Below are 25,180 nucleotides of genomic sequence, written 5' to 3' on the forward strand. Positions count from 1 at the left end.
CTCTGTTTCTCAACAGAAACCTCACCCACCAAGACCATGGTCAGTTCCTGCTGCTGGGCTCCCACCTGCTGCCAGCCAACATGCTGCAAGACAGTGTGCTGCAAAACAACCTGTTGTAAGCCATCTGGCTGCATATCCCCCTGCTGCCAGCCTTCATGTTGCCCACCTACATGCTGCAGAACAGTTTGCTGCCAAACAACTTGTTGCAAGCCCAGCTGCTGCCAACCCTGCTGCTATCCATCCTGCAGTGACTATAGTTGCTGCCAGCCTTTGTGCTGTGAACCAGCTAGCTGTAGCCCATTCTGCTGCCAGACTCCCTGCTGCAGGCCCATCTGTTGTGGGTTCATCTGCTACTATCCAGCCTGCTGTTGATCAACTTGCTTTCCAGAATGTGCAGTGATTGTCCCTAGAGGCAACCATCTTCCTACTCCACGTTTTTGTTGTCAACCACTCTCCTCCTGGCCAGTGTTCTCCCCACCATCTTGCTATTGAAAGTCTTAGACTGACTTGTCTGTAGTTTCATCTGCTTTTATCCAATACTGTTCTGTCATGCTATGTGGTGACCTTGTTGAATTTGAGCTATCAGCTTCATGTCAACTGACGGCAAAGGGGTATTCTCTCTACTTTATCTTTCTACCTGGCCAAGGCTTTGGCTCTCCATAGCTGTCTCTTCATATGTTTCTTTTTTCCAGATTTAAAGGTTTTGAAAGAGAAGAAGTTACTCTTTTGTAATCATGAGCTGACCAATTATATCCTAAGGGTTAATTCCTGAACTTTTATTTTTTGTAACCACTAAGTATTTCTTTCTTTTAATAAAGTTTCTAATTTATTGTATCATATTTATTCTTTATTCTTACTTTATCCTTTGGATATTCTTAGATGGTTGTATAGAACCAACGTGGCTTCCTTGTTTGTCTCTTAATAAACTCTGCCCATCTGCATAAACTTCCTTGTCCTTGTAACCTTGTGAAATATCGCTGGTGGTGGTTGTGGTAGGTGGTGATCATTCAGGTCATAATAATCCATCATTCATACATCACCCAATGAATCAAGTTCTTTGCCAACTAAGTATAAATGATTTCTATTGATCTCTCTACACTACACTTTGGGACCAATGAAGTTGGGTGACATACCTGGGGTAATGCAAGGGGTGGTTGTCTTGTGTCTGAGGCCAGTTTTTTGCTGGGATCCCCCTGGGTACAGGGTGGATGCCTTGTCTACTGCACCACCTAGCTGCCCCATGATGACATCTTTAGGGTTAAATTGAGGGGTGAGTAAAATACACTGGAGGAAGGGGAAGGGCAGAGCTGAAATCCTACATGAAAGAAACAGTAAAAGGCTTATGGAGTTGGGGAAGAGATGGAGGAGGAACAGGGCAGTAAATAAATTTTACACCCCTCAGAAATGTCTCTAAGATCTTAAACTCAGGAATTGCCTCAAGGAGGGATTAACATCCACAAGTAACTGGGTGGAGTAATCTATTTAATCTGGGCAGAAAATGAGCCTAACACTCTTCAGAATTGGCTCAAAGACTTCAATCTCATTAGAGTTGCCTCAAGTAGGGAATAATGTACACACTCAATTGGGTGGAGTAATCTCTCTAACCCTGCAGAAAAATAGCCAAGGGAGGGGATAAAGAGAGATGAGCAAAAGAAGGAAGGGCAAAGTGGAGGAGGAGACAGATAAAAGTAAATCTTTTTTGCAGAATGATAGGATGAAAGAAGATGGATATTAAAATAACTATCATGGGGAAGGGAATAGGATGGAAGGAAAACAGTTCACAATAGTAATCATGAAAAAGAGAAAAGGGGGAAAATTGTACAAAAAATATTTAGGGCAACTCTTTGTGGGGGCTAAGAATTGAGAATCAAGGGAATGTCAATCAATTGAGGAATGACAGAAGAAACTGTGGTATATGATTGTGGTGGAATGGTCTTATATTATAGGAAATGACAAAGAGGATGATCCTAGAAAAACATGGAAAGACTCATGAATTGATGTATAGTGAAATGAACAGAATTGGGAGGGCATTGTGCATAGTGACAGCAGTATTGTTCAATGAACAATTGTGAATGATTTTACTACTCTCAGCAATGCAATGATCCAAGACAATCCCAAGGAACTACTGAGGAAGCTTACTATACACCCCATAGAAAGAACTGATAAAAAATGCACTTGTGGATTGTACATATATAACCTAGTTGTGATCTTGTGGAGGGGGGAGGCAAGGGAGGGAGGGAGGGAGAAAAAATGTGGAATTCTAAATCTTATGAAAATGAATGTTGAAAACTACCCTTACATGTAACTGGAAAAAAATAAAATAAATGTTTGTTGCTAAAAAAAGAAAAAAAATGTATATTGTTTTGCAATTCATCTCTTTTCTCCATGCCATTATTACTTTGCATTTTCTTCCTCATTATTTATTTGTGAGTCATACAGTCAACTTATTTGTTCTTTCACTCTCTTTTTAAAAAATAATATTACTTATTTTAACAATCAAATGTTATTTTGACTATTATTAAAAGCCAAATTAACCTCAAAGGGCCTATGTAAGAAAATGCTATCTGCATCCAAGGAAAGAACTAATAAACAGAAGTATGTATAGAATGATTACATACATACATGCACACATATATTTCTAGTGATAACCATTTCTAGAGTAATAGGGAAGGAAGAAAAAATGGAAAAAGAACATTACATGAAACTTTATTGTGTCTTTAAAAGGAATAACATGTTGTATATAATAGATTTGCAATTTAATGTTCAATAAATAAAATTAAAAATTTGGGTTCCAAATTCTATCCCTCTCTCTAGACCCTCCCCTAATCACTTAGAAGGCAAGCAATTTGATATCAAATCCATTTGTGAAATCCTACAAAGCATATTATGCATTTCACAAAAAACAACAAAAAAATAAAGTGTGAAAGTTATACTTCATTTTGCAATGGGAGTTCATCAGTTCTCTTTCTAGAGGTTGATAACAATTTTTTATGATTATTTCTTTTTAATTGTTTGTATTGCGATATTGATCGGAGTAGTGAGGTCTATCAAAATTGATCATCCTTACAATATTGCTTGGTTTTTTTGTTTGTGTTTGTTTTTGTTTGTGTTTTTTGTTTTGTTTTGTTTTGTCAATGAGGGTTAAAGTGACTTGCCCAGGGTCACACAGGTAGTAAGTCTCAAGTGTATGAAGCCGTATTTGAACTCAGGTCTACCTTTGGCTGGTGCTTTATCCACTGTGCCACCTAGCTTTCCCTACAATATTGCTTTTACTAGGTACAATGATGTTCTGGTTCTGCTCACTTTACTTTGCATAAGTTCATACATTTCTCTCAAGGTTTTTTTTAAAGCACTCCCTTTTTCTTTTCTTAAAGCACAATAGTGTTCTATCACAGTCATATACCACAGCTTTTTTAGCCACTCCCCAACTGATAGACATGACCTCATTTCCATTTTGTTTTTGCCACGAGAAAAAGCTGCTATAAATATTTTTGGTATACAGAACTTGAAGTGATATTACTGCGACAATGAATATGCATAGTTTTATAGCCCTTTGGGCATTGTTCAAAATTGTTCTCCAGAATGATTTGACCAGTTCACAACTCCATCAACAGTTCAATAGTATCTATTTTTCCACAGCCCCTCCAGCATTTGTCATTTCTGATAGGTATGAAATGGTATCTCAGAGTTAATTTACTGTGTATTTCTTTAATCAACAAGGATTAAAAAAAATTTTTTTTGGTGAGGCAATTGGGGTTAAGTGACTTTCCCAGGGTCACACAGCTAGTTAGTGTTAAGTATCTGAGGTCAGATTTGAACTCAGGTACTCCTGACTCCAGGGCCAGTGCTCTATCCACTGTACCATCTAGCTTCCCCGATTTAAACATTTTTAATATCACTATAGATAGCTTTAGTTTCTTCTTCTGAAAAAATCATATCCCCTGACCATTTGTTAACTGGGTAATGGTCCTTATTTTCATATATTTGACTCATTTACCCAGCTACTTGACAAATAAGGCACTTATTCGAGAAACTTGTTATAAAATTATTGATATTACTTCACTGTCTATGGTATATTTTAGCAAAATATAATTTCACTAATTATCTCTTTTCATTAGGTAATTTTTTCTTTTGTTTTGTATGAGATTATAATTGTTTTTCCTGATTTTTTTTACTTCGGTTAAAGCATAATAAGTTTTGCTACAGTTCCTTATTTAGATGTGTGTTTTTCCTTTTTAAGTATATCACTTGTATTGTTGTATTCTGGTTTTTTATCCATTCTGCTATTGACTTCCATTTAATGGGTAAGTTTATCCTATTACGATTGTGGACTTCTGTGTATTTCCCTTCATTCCCTTTTCCTCTCTTTATATTTCTCTCTCTCTCTTTGTACCCTGTCTCTCTTGAAGAGTCTGTTTTTGCTTTTGATCACTGCCTCTCTTAGTCCATATTTCCCTTTTATCATTCCTTTCTCCTCTAATCTCTCTCCCCTCCTTTTTCTTTTATACACACCTGAGTGCATATATGTATACACACATATGTACAAACACACATATGTATATATTTCCTTCTCTCTTTGAACTAGTTTCATTGAGAGTGAAGTTCAACTGTCACTCTTCATTTCACCATTTCCACTTTCACTGTAAAACTTTCCTTGAATGCCATTTTTTGCAAGATAATTTTCCCTATTCTTCCTTTCCCTTCCCAGTTATATAAGTACTTCCCTCTTTCTCACCCCTTCATTGTTCTGAAATCATCGCAAGTACTCTTTGTAGATTCCTTCTAACTGCCCAAAAAGGTAAAGTTCTTAAGGGTTACATGTATTTTCTTCCCACATAGGAATGTAAATAGGTTATCATTATTGAGCCCCTTGTGATTTCTCTTTCATGTGTACCTTTTGATGCTTCTCTTAAGTCTTCTGTTGAATGTCAAATTTTCTGTTCATCTCTGGTCTTTTCATCATGAATGTTAGAAAGGTCTCTTATTCAATGTCTACTTTTTCCACTGAAGAATTTTGCTTATTTTTTGCTGGGTAGGTTATACTTGTTTGAAGTACCTTTCATAATATTATATTCCAAGGCTTCCATTCCTTTCACATGGACATTACTAAAGCTTGTGTGATCCTAACTCTGACCCCGTGGTATCTGACTAGTTTGCTTCTGTATGTGTACAAAATTTTCTCCTTGACATGAGAAATCACGAATTTGGCCATGATATTCCTGGGAGTTTTCATTTGGGGATCTCTTTTAGGAGGTTACCAATGGATTCTTTCAAATTCTATTTTTCTCAATAGATCTAAATTAATGGGGCAGTGGATAGAGCACCAAGCTGGTGTAATGATTGGAATGACACTACCTGCTGGAGACTTACTATAGAAAAGCTCCACCATGAGGTGAAGGTCTCTGAGGACAAGAAAATGCGTCTTTTCTTTGGCTTCAGGAAGTGAGGTTTCCTAGTGGGAGGAAGAAGGGGGACCCCGGAGCTCTGACTCGCGCTCTCTTCCTGTGGACTCTGGTGGAGAGTGGAGCTAGAAATGCCCTCTCCCTTTAATAGATAGATGAATGTAGGCCTTTCTCTCTCTCTTTACCAAATTCTAATTCTCCTTAATAAATACTTAAAAGCCTAACTCTTGCTAAAGCTTATAATTTATGGGTGACCACTCATTAGATATTTTAGACAGTTTAGCTAGAATTTTAGCCCTTAACACTGGGAATCAAGAAGACTCATTCTTGTTTGTTCAAATCTGGCCTCAGACACCTACTAGCCATGTGACTCTAGGAAAATGGTATAATCCTGTTTGCCTCAGTTTCCTCATATGTAAAATAAGATGGAGAAGGAAATGACATATCATTTCAGTATCTTTGCCAAGAAAACCACAAATGGGATCATAAAGAGTTGGATATGACTGAAACGACTTAACAACAACATCAATGAAATGGCTGACTCTTTTAAAAATGCTCTTTCAAGGTATATCCATTACATTCATAGATTAAGGTCTAGGAGAGATGTTAGAGGCCATTGAGTCCAAGCTTCTCACTTTATAGCTGATGAAGCTCAGAAACAGAGTTTAAGCAATTTGCCAAGGTCATTTAGCTAGTAAGTGTATTAAATAGGATCCGAATCCTGGTTTTACTGACTCCAAGACTCATCAACTTCTTTCAAATATTTGTGACTCAGCATTTTTTGAAGGGTGTAGGTTATATTTTCCTTGTCTATGATTAGAAGCTTAGATGATTGGATGAGAATTGCTCATCAGAGGCAGATAGGTGGTGCAGTGGATAAAGCACCAGCCCTGGATTCAGGAGGACCTGAATTCAAATCCGGTCTCAGACACTTGACACTTACTAGTTATGTGATCCTGGGCAAGTCACTTAACCCTAATTGCCATACCAAAATTAAAAAAAAAATGTATTGCTTATCAATTGTCTTTAGGAAGTAGGGGCCTATTACTTTTTGCAGAAAAAGAGGATATTAGAAAAGTTAAGTTATGGCTAATTACCCAAGCTGCTGTTATATCCACTGTTGGCCCTAAAGGGGTAGTGAAATCAACACTAATGTATAACTCTTACTAGAAAATGAACTCAAGTGTATAGATGATCTATAGATGCAGGAATAGTACCATTGCCATGACCACCATCATTACAGCAACCATCATGACCCCAACACCACCACCACCATCATCATTTGTACTTCATAGATTGGCAAGGACAAGGGAGCTTATGTTAATGAAAAGAGTTTATTAGGTGATAAGCAGGCAAGCCCTGCTAGTTCCATTGGTGCTTTTAAGAAACAGAATAATCAGGAAATATAAGAATAATAAAAAAGAAACATAGTATAAAAGAAAAGAAGTTGAGTGGGTGCTAAAACTAAAACCTCAGGCATTAACCCTTAGAAGACACTTGGTCAGATGTTGTCAAGAAAAGAATGACTTCTTGTCTGTCATTGTTTAGTGATTTGAAAAAAAAGGAGAGATAGGGAGAGTCAGGTCTGTGGTTATCTGTATCAATAAAATGGGCATAAGACACTATGCCAGCAAGTGACATAGATGTGATAGCTCAGCGGAAAAGGGGTTGTGACAAATTGAGATAGCATAGCACTTGCTGGAGATATACAACATTATATCCAGGGGCAGCTAGGTGGCACAGTGGATAAAGCACTGGTCCTGGATTCAGGAGTACCTGAGTTCAAATCCAGCCTCAAACACTTGACACTAGCTGTGTGACCCTGGGCAAGTCACTTAACCCCCATTGCCCTGCCAAAACAAAACAAAACAAACAAACAAAAAACCCACAAAACATTATATCTAGGGGAGTCCAAGGCTTTCAGCAGGAAGATGGTGGAGGACAAGTCATCCTGTAGGAGAGGGGTTGACAAGAAAACTGTGGAGTTGGAGGATGACTGGCTCTAAATAGAATCATTGCACATTTGGGCCAGCTAGCCGATCAACAGCAGGATGGGGAGCAGCAATTGGACCCACAACCGCTGGGGCTATAGCAGGGTGAATGGTAGCAGATTGTTTTGCAGCAAGTTGGCTGACAGCATGAAGGCTGACAGCAAGGTTGGCAGCAGCTGGGCACACAGCAGGTTGGCTCACAAGAACTTGTTTGGCAGCAAGGTGTGCAGCAGCTAGAGCTACAGGTGGTAGGTTGGCAGCAGCTGGACTCACAGCAGGATGGCTGACAGCAGGGTTGGCAGCAGCTAGACTCACAACTGATTGGTTTAAAACAAGTTGTTCTGCAGCAGACTGTCTTACAGCATGTTGGCTGACAGCAGCTGGACTCACAGCAGGTTGGCTCACAACAAGTTTTTTTCCAGCAAACTGTCCTACAGCATGTTGGCTGACAGTAGCTGGACTCACAACAGGATGGCTGACAGCAAGGTTGGCAGCAGCTGGACTCACAACAGATTGGTTTACAAGTTGTTCTGCAGCAGACTGTCTTGCAGCATGTCGGCTGACAGCAGCTGGACTCACAACAGGATGGCTGACAGCAAGGTTGGCAGCAACTGGGCACAAAGCAGGTTGGCTTACAACAAGTTGTTCTGCAGCAGACTGTCTTGCAGCATGTTGGCTGGCAGCAGGCAGGAGCAAAGCAGCAGGAGCTGACCATGGTCTTGGTGGATGTGACTTCTGTTGAGTTGCAGAGAAGAATATCCAGTAGTCTGAGAACCTTCCTGTCCTGGAACTTTATATACCTGTCCTCAGTGTTTGAAATTGGCCCCATGAACAGGATCTTTCCTTATTATTGTTTATGCCTTGTTCTATGACCTCACAAAACGGTTTAGCATAGTAATTGCTGATTGTCTTATTAATATGGTTATTATAATTTATTAGAATAAACAATTTTGTTGGTTTCTCTACTGCATTCATCTAATATGTTCTTTCTGAGATGATAGAAAAGTTGTTTTCAAGGATCACCTTCATTATCATGAAGGCATCAACCATCATTATGCAGAGTGCTTCTTTCATTTGACAATCTGATGATCATAGGTCATAAAGCAGAAATATGGTCTCACCTCTTTTTTCCTTACTCTTGATAGATTGGTACCTTCATTTAGCTAGCACAGCTTTACATTGAAAAGTTGCAATTGATTCTACAGCACTGAATATGGAGATAGAAATCTGGGATAGAAGTCCTACATCATCTGTTTCCCAGCCATGTCTTCTTGAATTAGTCACTTGGCTTCCCTAAACATCAATTGCTTTTTCCATAACATGGGAATAATAGTGACTTTGCTAGGTATTTTACTTGATTCTTAGAGCATGCAGTTAAATAATTCTGTATATTTCATGATCTCTTCTCTAGAACATTTCAATACCTTTTCCAATCCTCAGTATACATATTTTTCTTTGTGAAGTTGACACTTAATTTATGTATTCATTTTTCTTGCCCAGTTTTAAATGCCATTATTGCTCTTCACTTCCCATCCTTCCTCTTAGACTCACCCAAGCAAAGTTCTTGTTCATTTGGTCTTTGTCTTTCTTTTCTCAAATAAGCATAGAATAATTCATCTTTCTTGTGTCATCCTCCTGCTTCCATTTACACCATCTATTTCAGTGATAGTAATTTACAATGCCCAAAAGAAAAAAGTGTTTTCCTTTTACTCCTTTTCATATTCTTTATCTCTTCTAAGATTCCCCAGGTTCAATTTCCAGGAAGAGTAATTCCAGATATGATTTCGTTGGGAGGTGTTTTTGATGCTTCTTTGAGGCTCCAATCCTATTCTTTCTCCCTCTTTCTCATAACATTGATTTTGGTTTTATGCCACCTTCCCTCTGCACTTATGAACTCTGTTCTATTCTCTGAGCTATGCCTTTCTGGATTCTCTCCTGGTTGAAGTTACATAGAGCATGTCTTCCACTATTGTGGAAGTTAGAAAAAGTCATGACCCATGGTGTCTTATTTCCTAAAGTTTACAACCCAACTCCCACCTCTTCTCTCTGTCCTCAGGGGAGAAGGTAATTGCAGTATCCCTTCTTTATTTTCTCTTTTCTTCTGGGGGTACACATTGGCTTTTTGATCCTCTTGAATTATGCTGGAATTTTGTTTTACAAAAGTGTATATTATAGCTATAATTATCAGTGTTGAATACAGAACAGCTGCTCAGAGCCATATATTATACTCCTGTCTCTAGTTCTGTCTTTTACACTTAGTTTAGGACTGTGGTTAACCCCTTCTTTCTACTGAGGGTTAGGGAGATGAATGTCCATGGTCACATATATTGTCAGTATTTGATTCACTGAGAAAGTGTAGACAGTTCTCAAGGGAAGTACAAGATTTAGTGGATTTCTGTCCAAACTCAGAATACCCTTCTGCTCTTCCTATGTAAGGACAGCTGTTATTACTTTAGGTAAGCCACAACCATGGTGGGTGCAATGCATTGGCTATCAGTGCTGTGGAAATGTGTAACACCTGCCCATGTAAGGGACTTAGTTCTTGAGAGAGCTCATATTGATAGTATCATTCTCTTATGCTTTTTTTCTCTGTTGCTTTTTTTCCTATAAAGGTATTTTATTATTTACCAATTACATGTAGAGATAGTTTGCAACATGTGTTTTGATAAGATTACTAGTTTTAAATTTTCCTCCCTCCCTCCTCCATCCCTGAGACTGCAATTATTCTGATATAGGTTATATATGTACAATCACATTAAACATATTTCTGCAATATTCATGCTGTGAAAGAAGAATCGGACCAAAAAAGAAAAACCTCAGAAAAGAAAAAGAACAGCAAAACAATAGAAGTAGTGTGGTTCAAGCTGCATCTAGATTCCAAAGTTCTTTTTTTTGGAAGGGCAATGGGGATTAAGTGACTTGCCCAGAGTCACACAGCTAGTTAGTGTCAAGTGTCTGAGGCCGGATTTGAACTCAGGTACTCCTGAATCCAGGGCCGGTGCTTATCCACTGTGCCACCTAGCTGCCCCCCAAAGTTCTTTTTTGTTTTCTGAATTGGGAGAGCATTTTCTATCATGAGTCCTTTGGAAGTATCTTGGAACATTGTGTTGCTGAGAAGAACCAAGTCTATCACAGTTAACCAACACATAATGTTAATACTGTGTAGAATGTTCTCCTGATTCTGTTCATCTCACTCGGAATCAGTTCATGTAATTCCTTCCAGGTTTTTCTGAAATCTGCCTGCACATCATTTCTTACAGGACAATAGTATTCCATTACATACATATACCACAACTTGTTAAGCCGTTCCCCAATTGATGGGCAACCCTTCAATTTCCAATTCCTTGCCACCACAAAAAGAGCAGCTATAAATATTTTTATACATGTGTGTACTTTTCCCTTTTTATCATCTCTGTGGGGAAAAGATCTAATAGAGGTATTGCTGGGTCAAAAGGTATGTATAGCTTTTGCCCTTTTGGCATAATTCCAAATTACTCTCCATAATGTTTGCATCAGTTCACAGCTCCATCAACAATGCATTAGTGTTCCAATTTTTCCACAGCTTCTCCAACATTTATTTTTTTCCTTTTTTTGTCATATTAGCCAGTCTGATAGGTGTCAGGTGGTACTTCAGAGCTGTTTTAATTTGAATTTCTCTATTCAATAGTGATTTAGAGCATTTTTTTCATATGGGAATACATAGCTTTGATTTCTTCATCAGAAAAGTACCTGTTCATATCCTTTGACCATTTCTCAATTAGGGAATGACTTGGTTTCTTATAAATTTGATTCAGTTCCAGATATATGTTACAAATGAGGTCTTTATCGGAAATACTGCCTATAAAAATAGTTTCCCAGATTTCTGTCTCCCTTCTAATTTTGGATGCGTTGCATCTGTTTCTACAAAACCTTTTTAATTTAATGTAATCAAAATCATCCATTTTGAATTTCATAATATTCTCTATCTCTTGTTTGGTCATAAACTATTCTCCTTTCCAAAGATCTGAGAGGTAAACAATTCTTTCCTCTCCTAATTTACCTATGGTATCACCTTTTATGTCTAAATCATGTACCTATTTTGACCTTATTTTAGTATAAGATGTAAGATGTTGGTCTATGCCTAGTTTCTGCTATACTATCCTCGAGTTTTCCCATCAGTTTTTGTTGAATATTGAGTTCCTATCCCAGAAGCAGGAGTCTTTGGGTTTATTAAATAGTACGTTACTAAAGTAATTTACTACTGTGTCTTCTGTGCCTAACCTATTCCATCAATCCTCCACTCTATTTCTTAGCCAGTACAAAATAGTTTTGATGATGGCTGCTTTATAGTAATGCATCAGATTTGGTACAGCCAGCCTACCTTCCTGTGCATTCTTTTTTAGTTCCCTAGATATTCTTGACCTTTTGTTTTTTCAGATGAATTTTGTTATTACTTTTTCTAGCTCTATAAAATAATTTTTAGGTAGTCTGATTGGTATGGCACTGAATAAGTAAATTAATTTAGGGAAAATTGTCATTTTTATTATATTGCCCCGGCCTATCCATGAACAATTGACATTTTTCCAATTATTTAAATCTTATTTGATTTGTGTGAAAAGTGTTTTGTAATTGTGTTCATAGAGTTCCTGGGTTTGTCTTGGCAAGTAGATTCCCAAGTATTTTATATTGTCTGCTGTTACTTTAAATTCAATTTCTCTTTCTATCTCTTGTTGCTGGACTATGTTGGTCATATATAGAAATGCTGATGATTTATGTGGATTTATTTTACATCCTGCAACTTTGCTAAAGTTGTTAATTGTTTCAAGTAATTTTTGAGTTGATTCTCTTGGATTTTCTAAGTATACCATCATATCATCTGCAAAGAGTGATAGTTTTGTTTCCTCCTTGCCTCTTCTAATTCCTTTAATTCCTTTTTCTTTTCTGATTACTAACGCTAACATTTCTAGTACAATATTGAATAATAGAGGTGATAATGGACATCCCTGTTTCACCCCTGATCTTATTGGGAAGGCCTCTAACTTATCTCCATTACATATAATGCTTGTGGATGGTTTTAGGTAGATACTGCTTACTATTTTAAGGAAAGCTCTGCCTATTCCTATGCTCTCTAGGAATGGGTGCCGTATTTAGTCAGAAGCTTTCTCTGCATCTATTGAGATAGTCATATGATTTTGGTTAGTTTTCTTATTGATGTGGTTGATTATGTTGATAGTTTTCCTAATGTTGAACCAGCCCCGCATTCCTGGTATAAATCCCACCTGGTCATAGTGTATTATCCTGGTGATGACTTGCTGTAATCTCCTTGCTAATATCTTATTTAAGATTTTTGCATCAATATTAATTAGGGAAATTGGTCTATAATTTTCTTTCTCTCTTTTGCCTTTGTCTGGTTTTGGTATCAACACAATATTTGTGTCATACAAGGCATTTGGTAGCACTCCTTCTTCACCTATTTTTCCAAATAATTTGTATAATAGGAAATTAAATGTATAAAATTAAATGTTTGGTAGACTTCACTTGTAAACCCATCTGGCCCTGGGGACTTTTTCTTATGGAGTTCATTAATGACTTATTCAATTTCTTTTTCCAGTATGGGCTTATTTAAAGATTTTATTTCCTTTTTCAGTTAAGCTGGGCAATTTGTATTTTTGTAAATATTTATCCATTTCATTTAGATTGTCAAATTTATTGGCATACAATTGGTCAAAATAGTTCCTAAGTATTGCTTTAATTTCCATTTCATTGGTGTTGAAATCAGCCTTTCATTTTGGATAGTGATAATTTGATTTTTATTCTATTTTTAAATCAAATTAAGCAATGGTTTATCTATTTTATTGTTTTTTTTAATAAAACCAGCTCTTAATTTTATTGATTAATTCTAAAGTTCTCTTGCTTTCAATTTTCTTGATTTCTTCTTTAATTTTCAGGATTTCTAATTTAGTATTTAATTGGGGATTTCTAATTTGTTCTTTTTCTAGCTTTTTAAGTTGCATGCCCAATTCATTGATCTCCTCTTTCTCCTTTTTATTCATGTAAGGAGTTAGAGATTTAAAATTTCCCCTAAGCACTGCTTTGGCTGTATCCCATACATTTTGGTATGTTGTCTCATTATTGTCATTCTTTTAGATGAAGCTATTGAGTTTTTCTATAATTTGTTGTTTGGCCCACTCATTCGTTAGAATGAAATTATTTGGTTTCCACTTAATTTTCAGTCTACCTTTCCATAGCTCTTTATTACATGTAATTTTTATTCCATAATGGTCTGAGAAGGATGTATTTACTTTTTATTCCTTTCTACATTTGACTATGAGGTTTTTGTGCCCCAATACATGGTCAATTTTTGAAAATGTGCCATGTACTGCTGAGAAAAAGGTATATTCCTTTCTATCCCCATCTGTCCAATTCAAATTTTTTAGGTATTGCTTTCTTGAGTAAACTTTTGCAACCCCATTTCCATTTGGCCAAATGAATTTTTTAAGGAATGTGCTTCCTTTTCCAAGTTTCTGATTCTTTTTTCATAATTTTCTTGTGTTGTTTTCATTTCTCTCCCCATTTTTCTTCTATCTCTCTCAATTGATTTTTAAAATCCTTTTTGAGCTTTGCAAGATGGCTTTTTGGTCTTGAGACCAATTCATTTTTCCTCTCGAAGTTACACATGTAGGCCGATTTGATAGTATTGTCCTCATCTGAGTTTTGTTTTGTTCTTCCCTGTCCACACAATAGCTCTCAATGGTAAGAGTCCTCTTCTGTTTTGTACTCATATTGCAGCTTATTTTTTTTTTAAGTTGGGATTTGCTCCTGAGGCACAAGGTTCACTTTTTCAAGCTTCTTGTGCTGGGCTATAGGGGCTGTGTCACTGTCTTTCTACTCTGAGATCTCTATGACTTGTGGATTTCTCAATGCCCTGGGCTTGCTCCCTGGGCTTGCTCCAGGTCCTGGGATGGCCAGGCTTGGTCACACCTATCCTGTGGATGGCCCTCCAGCTGACAGCCTGCCCTCTTTGCTGGGGTTGGTGGTTGTCACAACTGGCTTCCTGCACCACCAGTTTGCTGAGCCATGATCAAGGGGCCTCGTTTGTTCTTCTCTGGCCAAGAGCTTCCTGCTGACTTGCCCAGAGCCCTTCTGTGCTGCTCTGCTCTCTGAGCTGCACTGAGCTCCCGTTTTGCCCAAGTGAGACCTACCTTTCCTAAAGTCTTATAAATTATCTGAAGTTGGAAGATTGTGTCTCTCTGTCTTTTTGTAGGTTTTGTAGTTTCAGAATCTGTCTAGAGGCTTGATATAATGTTGTTTTCTAGGGAAACTCGGGAGAGCTCAGTCAACTTCCTAGCTTATTTCCGCCATCTTGGCCTCTCTCAATTTCTAATCATTCTTTTTCTGGGTTCTTTCCATGTAAACACATGATAATCTATCTTTTTCTCAAAGTTTCTTCCATACTTTTTTTTTTGGCTTTTTAAATTGTTTTATTTTTTGAGACAGATATGTTTTTTTTTCATTTTTTATTTTGAATAGAATTTTATTTTCCAAAATATATGTAAAAACAAAATTTTATCATCCATTTTAAAAAACTTTGTGTTCCAATTTCTCTTCCCCACTCCAGTCCCACCCCCCATCCACAAGAACTCAAACAATTAAAAATAAGTTATACATGAGTAGTTATGGAAAAAATCCCATATTAGCTAGTTGTGAGAGAAAACCATCACAAAACCCAAAATTTCACATTAAGGAATTGTCAAAGAGGAAAAGAAAAAAAAATTAAAAATGTGTTTCCATCTGTTTTCAGATACTATCAGTTCTTTCTCTCCAGATGAGCTGCAATCTTCATAAGTCCTTCAGGGTTATATTCGATTATTGCCTTGCTGAAAATAACCACATTCTTCCCAGCAGATCATCCCCCACTATTACTGTTGTTTTGTATACAGTACATTTCACTCTGCTTTCAGTTCATGTGGGTCTTTCCAGGTTTTTCTGATAGTATCCTGTTCATTATAACCTGTATATAGTACCTTAAGCTTAACAGAGAATTTCCTTCAAGTGACCAATGACATCATCTTGTCCAACAGCTTCCCTTTACATATAGATATTGACATCCAAGGAACTTCAGTGATTTGTCCAACATCATATAGTTGGCAATCAGCAGAGATATCAGTCAAATCTAAGCCAACTGACTTGAAATCTTTCCACTAGAAATCAAAGTATTGGTGAAAATGTAGAAGATGGAAGATTGAAACTTGTTGTAAGGACAAATATCCATTCAACAATGTCCTGTGGTGAGGGGCCAGGCAGATGGTCCAATGGATAAAGCACTGACCCTGGATTCAAGAGGACATGAGTTCAAATCTGGCCTTAGATACTTGACAGTTAATGGCTATGTGACCCTGGGCAAGTCACTCAACCCTCATTGCCTAACAAAAAAAATATCCTGAGGTGGCTTGAGAGGTAGTAAGATCCTAGGATTTCAACCCAAAAGAGATATTGTAGATTATCTGATTCAACTCTCTCATTATACTGTGAGGAAAAGTGAAGTTGACATAGACAAGTTACGTGGCTTGGTAAAGGTCACATTGGTACATCTGGGGATTCAAAGGAAGGCAAACCTATGACCCCTGCCCAAAAAGAGTATACATTCTAATGGAGAGTGCAAGATGCAAAAAAATATACATAAAATATATATACCTGATAAATGGAGGGTAATATCAAAGGGAAGGCACTAGTGATGGGCATGACTGAGAAAGGCTACCCAGGTCACATGAGGGTTTTTTTTCGGGGGAGGGGGTTGCTCAAGGGTCACATAGACAGTAAATAAGTGTCAAGTGTTTGAGGCCAGATTTGAACTCAGGTCCTCCTGAATCCAGGACCAGTGCTTTATCCACTGTACCACCTAGCTGCCCCCAGGTCACATGAGTTTTAAAGGAAACCAGGAAAGGCAAGTTATGGCAATGAAGCAAGAGAACATTCTATATATGGAGGACAATAAGTGAAAAATCATGGAATTGGGAGATGAAGTGTCATGTTCTTACACGCTAAGAACCTAGAAAAATGGGTGATTGGAAATAGGAGTTGAAAAAAAAATGATCAGAGATAGACATCACTCCCATAATCTCTGCCATCAACTGAGATCCCTGGGTATGTCGGAATAATTTTTCCCACTCCACTGACAGGCCAAACGCTGCCACTAACAGAGTAGTGGCTCATCCAAAGTGTTGAAAGCTGTTGCCACATAGGTAGAGTATCAATACTCAGGTGTCCGAATAAAGGAAGGCACTCTCAGTTTGAATAGGATACTAGTAAGTCTTGGGGTCACCATCAGAGGTTTCAGTACTGCTTCAATGCAACAATAACTAACAATGACTTTGGTGCAGTGAATAGAGCACTGGCCCTGAAGTTGGGAGGACCTGAGTTAAAATCTCCTCTCAGACATTTACTAGCTGTGTGACCCTGGATAAGTCACTTAACCCCAATTGCCTTAAAAAATCTGGAGCCATCTCCAGTCATCCTGATCTATATCTTGCCACTGGCCCCAGATGACTCTGGAGGAGAGAGTAAAACTGGTGACTTTGCAGAGCCCTCTTAAATCCAATTCACTGCAATGGCATCACTACCCAATGTCATGGTGCTCTTTGAGAATGAAGAACAAACAACAACTTATCTTAAATAAGAAGAGAGGGTTAATCACTGTCCCAATTTATGTGTAAAAGACAGAGTCAGAGCCAGTGGTGTAGTCTATTGTTCTGAGTAGTTTTTGTATATTCAAACACAATAGTATTATTAACAACTTTTTTTCTGTGTGCAAAATGAATTTCAGCACCATTTAGTAGTTTCATGGAAAAGGTAAAGAAAGTATGATAAACATTGCTATGGAAATGTCAATGGGGTTTGGGAACTCCAGGACTTCATCTTCTTCAAGATTGGGTCCTGAATCCCCCTGGATTGTTTGGAGAGGATCCTGTCTAGAAATCCTCACTAAAGGGGGACATAGGAAGACACGGCTCACAGAGTGGAAAGAGTTTATATATGCAAACGAAGACTGGCAGATGTGTGTTCTGAAAGAATTAGAAAACAAAAAAATAGGATTAGAAAACTATACTAGATTCACAAAATACCTCCCATTTCACCATGCTGTCTTTATCTGTTATTAGTATTCTAGAAGGGAATTAGAATAAGAAAAGGAGTAGAAAGAAACCAACATTTAATGCAAAGAGGCATTGTAAAGAAGATGTCATGTTTGAGGGGCCAGTGCCAATAGGATTAGCCAATCTACACTTTGTACTCAAAAAAAGATGTACTAGAAATGAGAGAGAAAGAGAAAGACAGACAGAGAGACCCAGAGACTCAGAGAAATAAAGAGAAATAAAGAGACAGATTCAGGGAGAAACACTTGCAGAAAAACATTCACAGAGACAGAGAGAGAGAGGCAGACAGAGGTGGTGGGAGACAGAGAGAGATTTCCACAGAGGACAGAGAAAAACAAGGACAGAGAAAGTAAGAGAGACTGAGACATAGTACTGAGGCACAGAGAAACAGAATAACAATCACAGTTAATAAAGTTTACTTGTCACTGATCAGGGTAACAGTCAGAATGAGCAAGTTGAGGAGAAAAGGTGGAGATTTAGATTTCTTTATACAAAGCAAATACACAGACTAAGGGTTTGCCTAAAGATAGATATAAATTGTATATTAGGTTATGGAAAAAAGTCAGTGACTGTCTTGAAGAGCAGATTATGAAACATATTTCCTCCTTCACAGCAGATAAATGGGGAAATGCCAAGACAGAATCTTGAATACTTTGTCAGACATTGTTTCTGCATGGGATTTTGGCCTAATTGTTTTTCTTTGTCACAAGGTTGGTATTATCTTGAGTGGGAAATGACTGTTGTATAAAGACAAAATGCTTTTACTATATGTTGGTGTATGAGATGATTGTGGATTTGAGTCAGATTAAACTCTGAGGATGGGGTCTGGGAGGTACCCAGTCCTGCCCCAGTATAGTTCGTTTAGAAGTTTATTGCTTGTCTAATTCTCACTGTCTCCTTTAAGTTTTATTGCCAATTAACAGTATTTTTACTTCTGCTCAGTCTCCCCACTTGTCAGCTACATATTAGTTTTGTCTGCAATCCATCATATGTCAGAACCCCAGTCCTTGTTGAGTGGGTCGGGGAGTTAGCCCACCAATTCAATACTCAGGACTCAAGAAGAAAGGACGGGGCTCAGCACAGGATGCAGCAATTAAGTTGAGACCAGATGTTAAGTGACATGTCTCTTTTTCTCAGAGCAGAATCCCCTTGACCCTAGGGTCCCAACAATGTGTTATTCTTTTATTCTTTATTCTATTTCTTTGATTTCCCAACATAGCTGAAGATAAATTTTAACCCTGTCATCCTTCTAAAATTAACACGACTACAAAATAATGCTAAAACACCTGAGTGACTCTTCCTGTTATTCAGGTTGAATATCTTTAGAGACAGGGGCCAGGAGAGGGGAGTCAGTGGGAACTGTGAGATCTGAAACATCTGACTGTCACGCCCCCGTTCCCTCTTCCTTTGGTTTGACCTTGTTCCCCCTCTCCTTTTCCCCCTTGTTCCTGGAACACGTATGCATGTCTCCATACATTGATCACAAGCTAAACGCACCCTTGGTGAGACAGGATTGGATGTTAGATTGTGAGTTCGCCCTAGTGTGCGTGGGGACTTTCCCTATAAAAGGTCAAGGCATGTATTAGCTAGTGCGGCTCAGGTATTGAGTTTGCCCATTTCCATGGGAATATAATAAATCTGTCTCTGCTTGACTTGGTGGTCTCCTTGAGTTATTTGGGTAAACTGATGCAGTTTGCCCCATACATTGGGGATAAGGCAAGGCACTATACCAATGATTTAATTTATATAGAAATATTACACATGAGGAAATTTCTTCTACCACTTCAAAGAAATGACTTCTCTTCCACTTAGAGAATTGTTTAGACATGGGGAAGTTTGATGAGGTGTCCAGGGTCGAGGAGTCTCACTTCAAGAAAACATAAAAATAAAACACATTACCCTTTTCTTTTTGTTTGTTTACACATTACTATTTCCATAATTATTTCATTAGATGGCCTAAGAAACCTGTAAATTACCTATAGCAAGTATTATTATTCTAATGTAGAAGGCAACTGATGTTTTCAGAGGTCAAGTGACTAGTTCTTGGGTATGTAGATGGTAAGTAGATGAGCTAAAACATGAATCCTGGATTTCTGTCTCCAAATTCTGTAGTGTGGAATCAGATTCACAAGCTCTCAGTGGCATCCTGTTATAATTATATGAACTTACCAATCCACTAATGATGAGGAGAGGAAAAAAAACAACAGGTGAGAGATCATTCTTCTGTTTTATGATCTAGATTTATCATATGATCATGTGCAGAGGAGAGAATATTTGCATAATGACAGTTGATGCTTCCATGATTAGGAACATCCTTGATGACCAATTTTCCATTGTCTCAGGAAGAAAAGTTTGGATGAGCCCAGTGGAGGAACCACTGAAGTCACTTATTCTAATAAGATTCATAGTGACACTTAGTCAACAACTATTAAACTGTATAATTTCTTAAAGTTCTAGAACACATGAAATGAACAATAATAAGTAAAGATCCTGCTCCATTAGCTGGATTTCACTCAGTGAGAGGGGATGGGTATATAAAGACACAGAAGAGGAGACATCCCCATACTCCTAGAAACTTTCCACTGCTTCTCAACAGAAACCTCACCCACCAAGACCATGGTCAGCTCCTGCTGCTGGGCTCCCACCTGCTGCCAGCCAACATGCTGCAAGACAGTGTGCTGCAAAACAACCTCTTGTAAGCCATCTGGCTGCATATCCCCCTGCTGCCAGCCTTCATGTTGCCCACCTACATGCTGCAGAACAGTTTGCTGCCAAACAACTTGTTGCAAGCCCAGCTGCTGTGTGCCCAGCTGCTGCCAACCCTGCTGCTATCCATCCTGCAGTGACTATAGTTGTTGCCAGCCTTTGTGCTGTGAACCAGCTAGCTGTAGCCCATTCTGCTGCCAGACTCCCTGCTGCAGGCCCACCTTTTGTGAGTTCATTTGCTGCTATCCAGCCTGCTGTTGATCAACTTGCTTTCCAGAATGTGTAGTGATTGTCCCTAGAGGCAACCATCTTCCTACTCCATGTTTTTGTTGTCAAACACTCTCCTCCTGGACAGTGTTGCCCCCACCATCTTGCTATTGAAAGTCTTAGACTCTTGTATGTAGTTTCATCCATTCTTATCTAGTGCTTTTCTGTCACAGTATGTGGTGACCTCGTTGAAGTTGAGCTATCAGCTCCATGTCAACTGATTTCAAAGGGGAATTATCTCTACTTTATCATTCTACTTGGCCAAGGCTCTGGCTCTCCATAGATTTCTCTTCTTCTGACTCTTTCTTACAGATCTAAAGGTTTTGAAAGAGAGGAAGTTACTCTTTTGTAATGATCATCTGACCAATTATATCCTAAGGGATAATTCCTGAAATTCTACTTTTTGTAACCACTAATTTTTCTTTTAATAAATCTTTTACTTTATTGTATCATATTTATTCTTTATTCTCACTTTTTCCTTTGTATTTTCTTAGGTGGTTGTATAGGAACAACATAGATTCCTTGTTTGTCTCTTAATAAACTCTGAGCATCTGCATAAACTTCCTTGTCCATGTCAATTTGTGAAATATCTATGGTGGTGGTGGTGGTGGTGGTGATAATTCAGTGATAATAATCCATCATTCATAAATCACCCAAAGAATCAAGTTCCTTGCCCAGTATGTGTAAAGGATTTCTATTGATCTTTCTACACTACACTTTGGGACTAAAGGTATCCAAATGGGAGATTAATTATAATTAAATACAGACTCTGTTCTTTATTATCTCTGTGATCAAAGGCAAGAGAGTTGGACTTTCAGGGCTTCACTTTCCCTCATTTTCAAAATGAGGGACTGGACCAGAGGGCCTCTAGGGTTTTTCCAATGTCTAAATAAATGACATGATCCCATGAAAGAGGTAGCCAACAAACATTTATAAAGGGCTTTCTATGTACCAAGAACTGTGATATGCACTGGAGATGAGAAGAAAGATAAAAATAGTTCCAGTCCCAGAAGATCTTACATTAAAATGGTTGACACGAGGCGGGAACCAAGAAGGCAGAGAGGAAGCAGCAAGCTGCCTGAGCTCTCCTTCTGTTCCCTCAAAAAGAACATTAAATCAAGCCTCTGGATGTATTCTGAAACTACAGAACCTGAAAAGAGACAGAGAGACTCAGTCTTCCAACCACAGATAATTTAGAAGACTTCAGGAAAAGGTTGATCTGACTGGGGCAGAAGGGAGGACCAGCGCAGGGCAGCAGGCCAGTGCCGAGGGGGTTCGGGCAAGTCAGCAGGAGCTGCAGGTCACAGCCAAACAACTGAGGTCCCTGGAACCTGGCTCAAAAATCTGGTGGCCAAGAAGGACAGTGGAAAAACCTACCTGCATCGGCCAGGAGGGTGGGCTGTAGGACCACGAACAGGGCAGGCGGGATCGGGCGCCTGGCCAAGAGTACCCAGACAGGAAGTGCAGGGGCTTGAACTGCACACACTATAAAGGCCTCAGAGTAAAAAGTCGGTCACACAGCACCTATACCCCTGCATAAGAAGCCCAAAACAGGGACCCTGGTGCCCCCAGAGCAGACCTCAACTTAAAAAATAAATAAACAAGATGCAATATGAGTAAGAAGCAAAAAAGAGCCCTCTCCATTGAGAGCTTCTGTATCAAGAGGGAAGAAGCCAACACAAACTCAGATGAGGGCAATAGCCTCAAATTACCAACATCTGAAGCCTCACGAGGGAAGGTGAATTGGTCTCAAGAACAAAAAGCCTTCCTGGAAGAGATCAAAAATGATTTTAAAAATCAATTGAGAGAGGTAGAAGAAAAAATGGGGAGAGAAATGAAAGCAAAACAAGAAAACTATGAAAAAAAGAATCGGCAGCTTGGAAAAGGAAGCACATAATTTCACTGAAGAAAACAATGCCTTAAAAAATTCATTTGACCAAAAGGAAAAAAAAAGGTGCATAATCTCATTGAAGAAAACAATGCCTTAAAAAATTCACTTGGCCAAATGGAAAAAAAGGTGCATAATCTCACTGAAGAAAACAATGCCTTAAAAATTAAAGTGGGACAGTTGGAAGATAAGGAATCCATAAGACACCAGGAGTCAGTCAAGCAGAATAAAAAAAATGAAAAAAATAGAAGAAAATGTGAAATACCTCATTGGAAAGACAACTGATCTGGAAAACAGATTGAGGAGAGACAATGTGAGAATCATTGGACTGCCTGAAAGCCATGACCAGAAAAAGAATCTAGACACCATATTCCAGGAAATTATTAAGGAGAACTGCCCTGATATCATAGAATCAGAGGATAAAATCATCATTGAAAGAATCCACCGATCACCTCCTGAAAGAGACCCCAAAAGGAAAACTCCAAGGAATATTGTAGCCAAATTCCAGAATTATCAGGTGAAGGAGAAAATACTCCAAGCAGCCAGAAAGAAGCGATTTAAATATCATGGAGCCACAGTCAGGATTGCTCAGGACCTGGCAGCTTCAACATTAAAGGACTGCAAGGCTTGGAATATGATATTCTGGAAGGCAAAGGAGCTTGGATTGCAGCCAAGAATCTATTACCCAACAAAAATGTGCATTTTCTTTCAGGGGAAAAGATGGACATTTAATGACATTGGGAACTTTCAATCTTTCCTGGTGAAAAGACCAGAACTGAATAGAAAATTTGATCTTAACATACAAGACTCAAGAGTAGTTTAAAAAGGTAAACAGAGGGAAAAAAAAAGGTTACCCAATTAGGTTAAACTGTTTATATTTCCACACAGGAAGATAATACTCATAACTCTTAAGAACTGTAAATGTATTTGGGCAGAGAGAAGGAGGTTACACAGAGGTTATAAATATAAATTGTCTTAGATGTGATGATACAAAAAAAATTAAGGGGTTAAAAAGGGAGTCTATGGGGAGGAGAGGAAAGGGGAGGTGGAATGGGATGAATTATATAATATGAAGAGGTGAAAAAAACTATTAAAATAGAGGGAAAAAAAGAAGGGGTGAACATTGTTTCAACCCTACTCTCATTAGATTTGATTCAAAGAGGGAATAACATATACGTTCATTGGGATAAAGAAACTTAGCTCATTCTTTAGGGAAACAAAAGGGGAATGGAAAGGGGGGTACTGATAGAAGGGAGGATAAAAGCAAGGGAGAAAAGGTTAAAGAAAAGAGAGGGGGGGTGATAAAAAGGGAGGGCAGATCGGGGGAGGCAGGGGTAAGGTGAGGAGGAATAGGGTGAAAGAAGAGGGGGAAAGTACAAAGGGGGTAAATAGAATGGAGGGGAACAGACAGTCAGTAATAATAACTGTGAATGTGAATGGGATGAACTCTGCTATAAAACAGAAGTGAATTGCAGAGTGGATTAAAAACCAGAATCCTACAATATGCTATTTACAAGAAACACATTTGAAGCAGAGAGATATACACAGAGTAAAGGTAAAAGGCTGGAGCAGAATATATTATGCTTTAGCTAAAGTAAAAAAAAAGCAGGGGTAGCAATCCTTATCTCAGACAAAGCACAGGCAAAAATAGATCTCATTAAAAGAGATAAGGAAGGAAACTACATCTTGCTAAAAGGTACTATAGATAATGAAGTAATATCAATATTTAATATGTATGCGCCAAGTTGTATTGCATCCAAGTTCTTAGAGGAGAAGTTAAATGAGTTACAAGAGGAATTAGACAGTAATACTATACTAGTGGGGGATCTGAATCCCCCCTCTCAGAATTAGATAAATCTAGCTGAAAAATAAATAAGAAAGAAGTGAAAGAGGTGAATAGATTACTAGAAAAGTTCGACATGATAGATGTCTGGAGAAAACTGAATGGGGATAGAAAGGAATATACCTTTTTTCTCAGCAGTACATGGCACATTTTCAAAAATTGACCATGTATTAGGGCACAAAAACATCATAGTCAAATGTAGAAAGGCAGAAATAGTAAATGCATCCTTCTCAGATCATGATGCAATAAAAATTACATGTAAGAATGAGCCATGAAAATCAATTGGAAACTAAATAATTTCATTCTAAAGAATGAATGGGCCAAACAACAAATCATGGAAACAATCAATAACTTTATCCAAGAGAATGACAATAATGAGACAACATACCAAAATCTATGGGATGCAGCCAAAGCAGTGCTTAGGGGAAAATTTGTAGCTCTAAATGCTTACATGAATAAAAAAGAGAAAGAGGAGATTAATGAATTGGGCATGCAAGCTTTTTCTCGTTTCTTTTATTTGAGTTACTTTACACCCTTCCACCTCTCCCTTTACCTTTCTTCCAGTGCATTCTTTTTACCCTTTAACTTTATTTGTTTTTGTATTTGTTTTTTTTGATGAGGGTTAAGTGATATGCCCAGGGTCACACAGCTAGTAAGTGTCAAGTGTCTGAAGTTGGATTTGAACTCAGGTCCTCCTGAATCCAAGGCTGGTGCTTTATCCACTGTGCCACCTAGCTGCCCCCCCCCAACTTTATTTTGAATATGTCATCCTGGATCAGCTAGGTGACAGTGGACAAACCACCAGCCCTGGCCCCAGAAAGCCCCGACCCCAAATCCAGCCCCAGCCATAAGCCACCCCACCCTGTCTGCCCTACAAAAACAAGAATAAATGCTTTACATATATCACCCCTTCATATTCAATTCACACCTGTGCCCTCTGTCTAAATATATTC

The 25,180-nt window shown here is 38.3% G+C and overlaps 1 protein-coding gene across 1 annotated transcript; it reads right to left on the minus strand.

The window, feature by feature from the left end:
• Positions 1–7,442: 7,442 nt before the first annotated feature.
• On the minus strand, positions 7,443–8,108 carry LOC122756310 (keratin-associated protein 4-6-like). Its single transcript, XM_044005535.1, has one exon. The coding sequence runs from the start codon at positions 8,106–8,108 to the stop codon at positions 7,443–7,445; it is 666 nt and encodes a 221-aa protein (XP_043861470.1).
• Between the last annotated feature and the right edge of the window lie 17,072 nt (positions 8,109–25,180).

Source organism: Dromiciops gliroides, chromosome 4, assembly GCF_019393635.1.
Source record: "Dromiciops gliroides isolate mDroGli1 chromosome 4, mDroGli1.pri, whole genome shotgun sequence".
Taxonomy (NCBI): domain Eukaryota; kingdom Metazoa; phylum Chordata; class Mammalia; order Microbiotheria; family Microbiotheriidae; genus Dromiciops; species Dromiciops gliroides.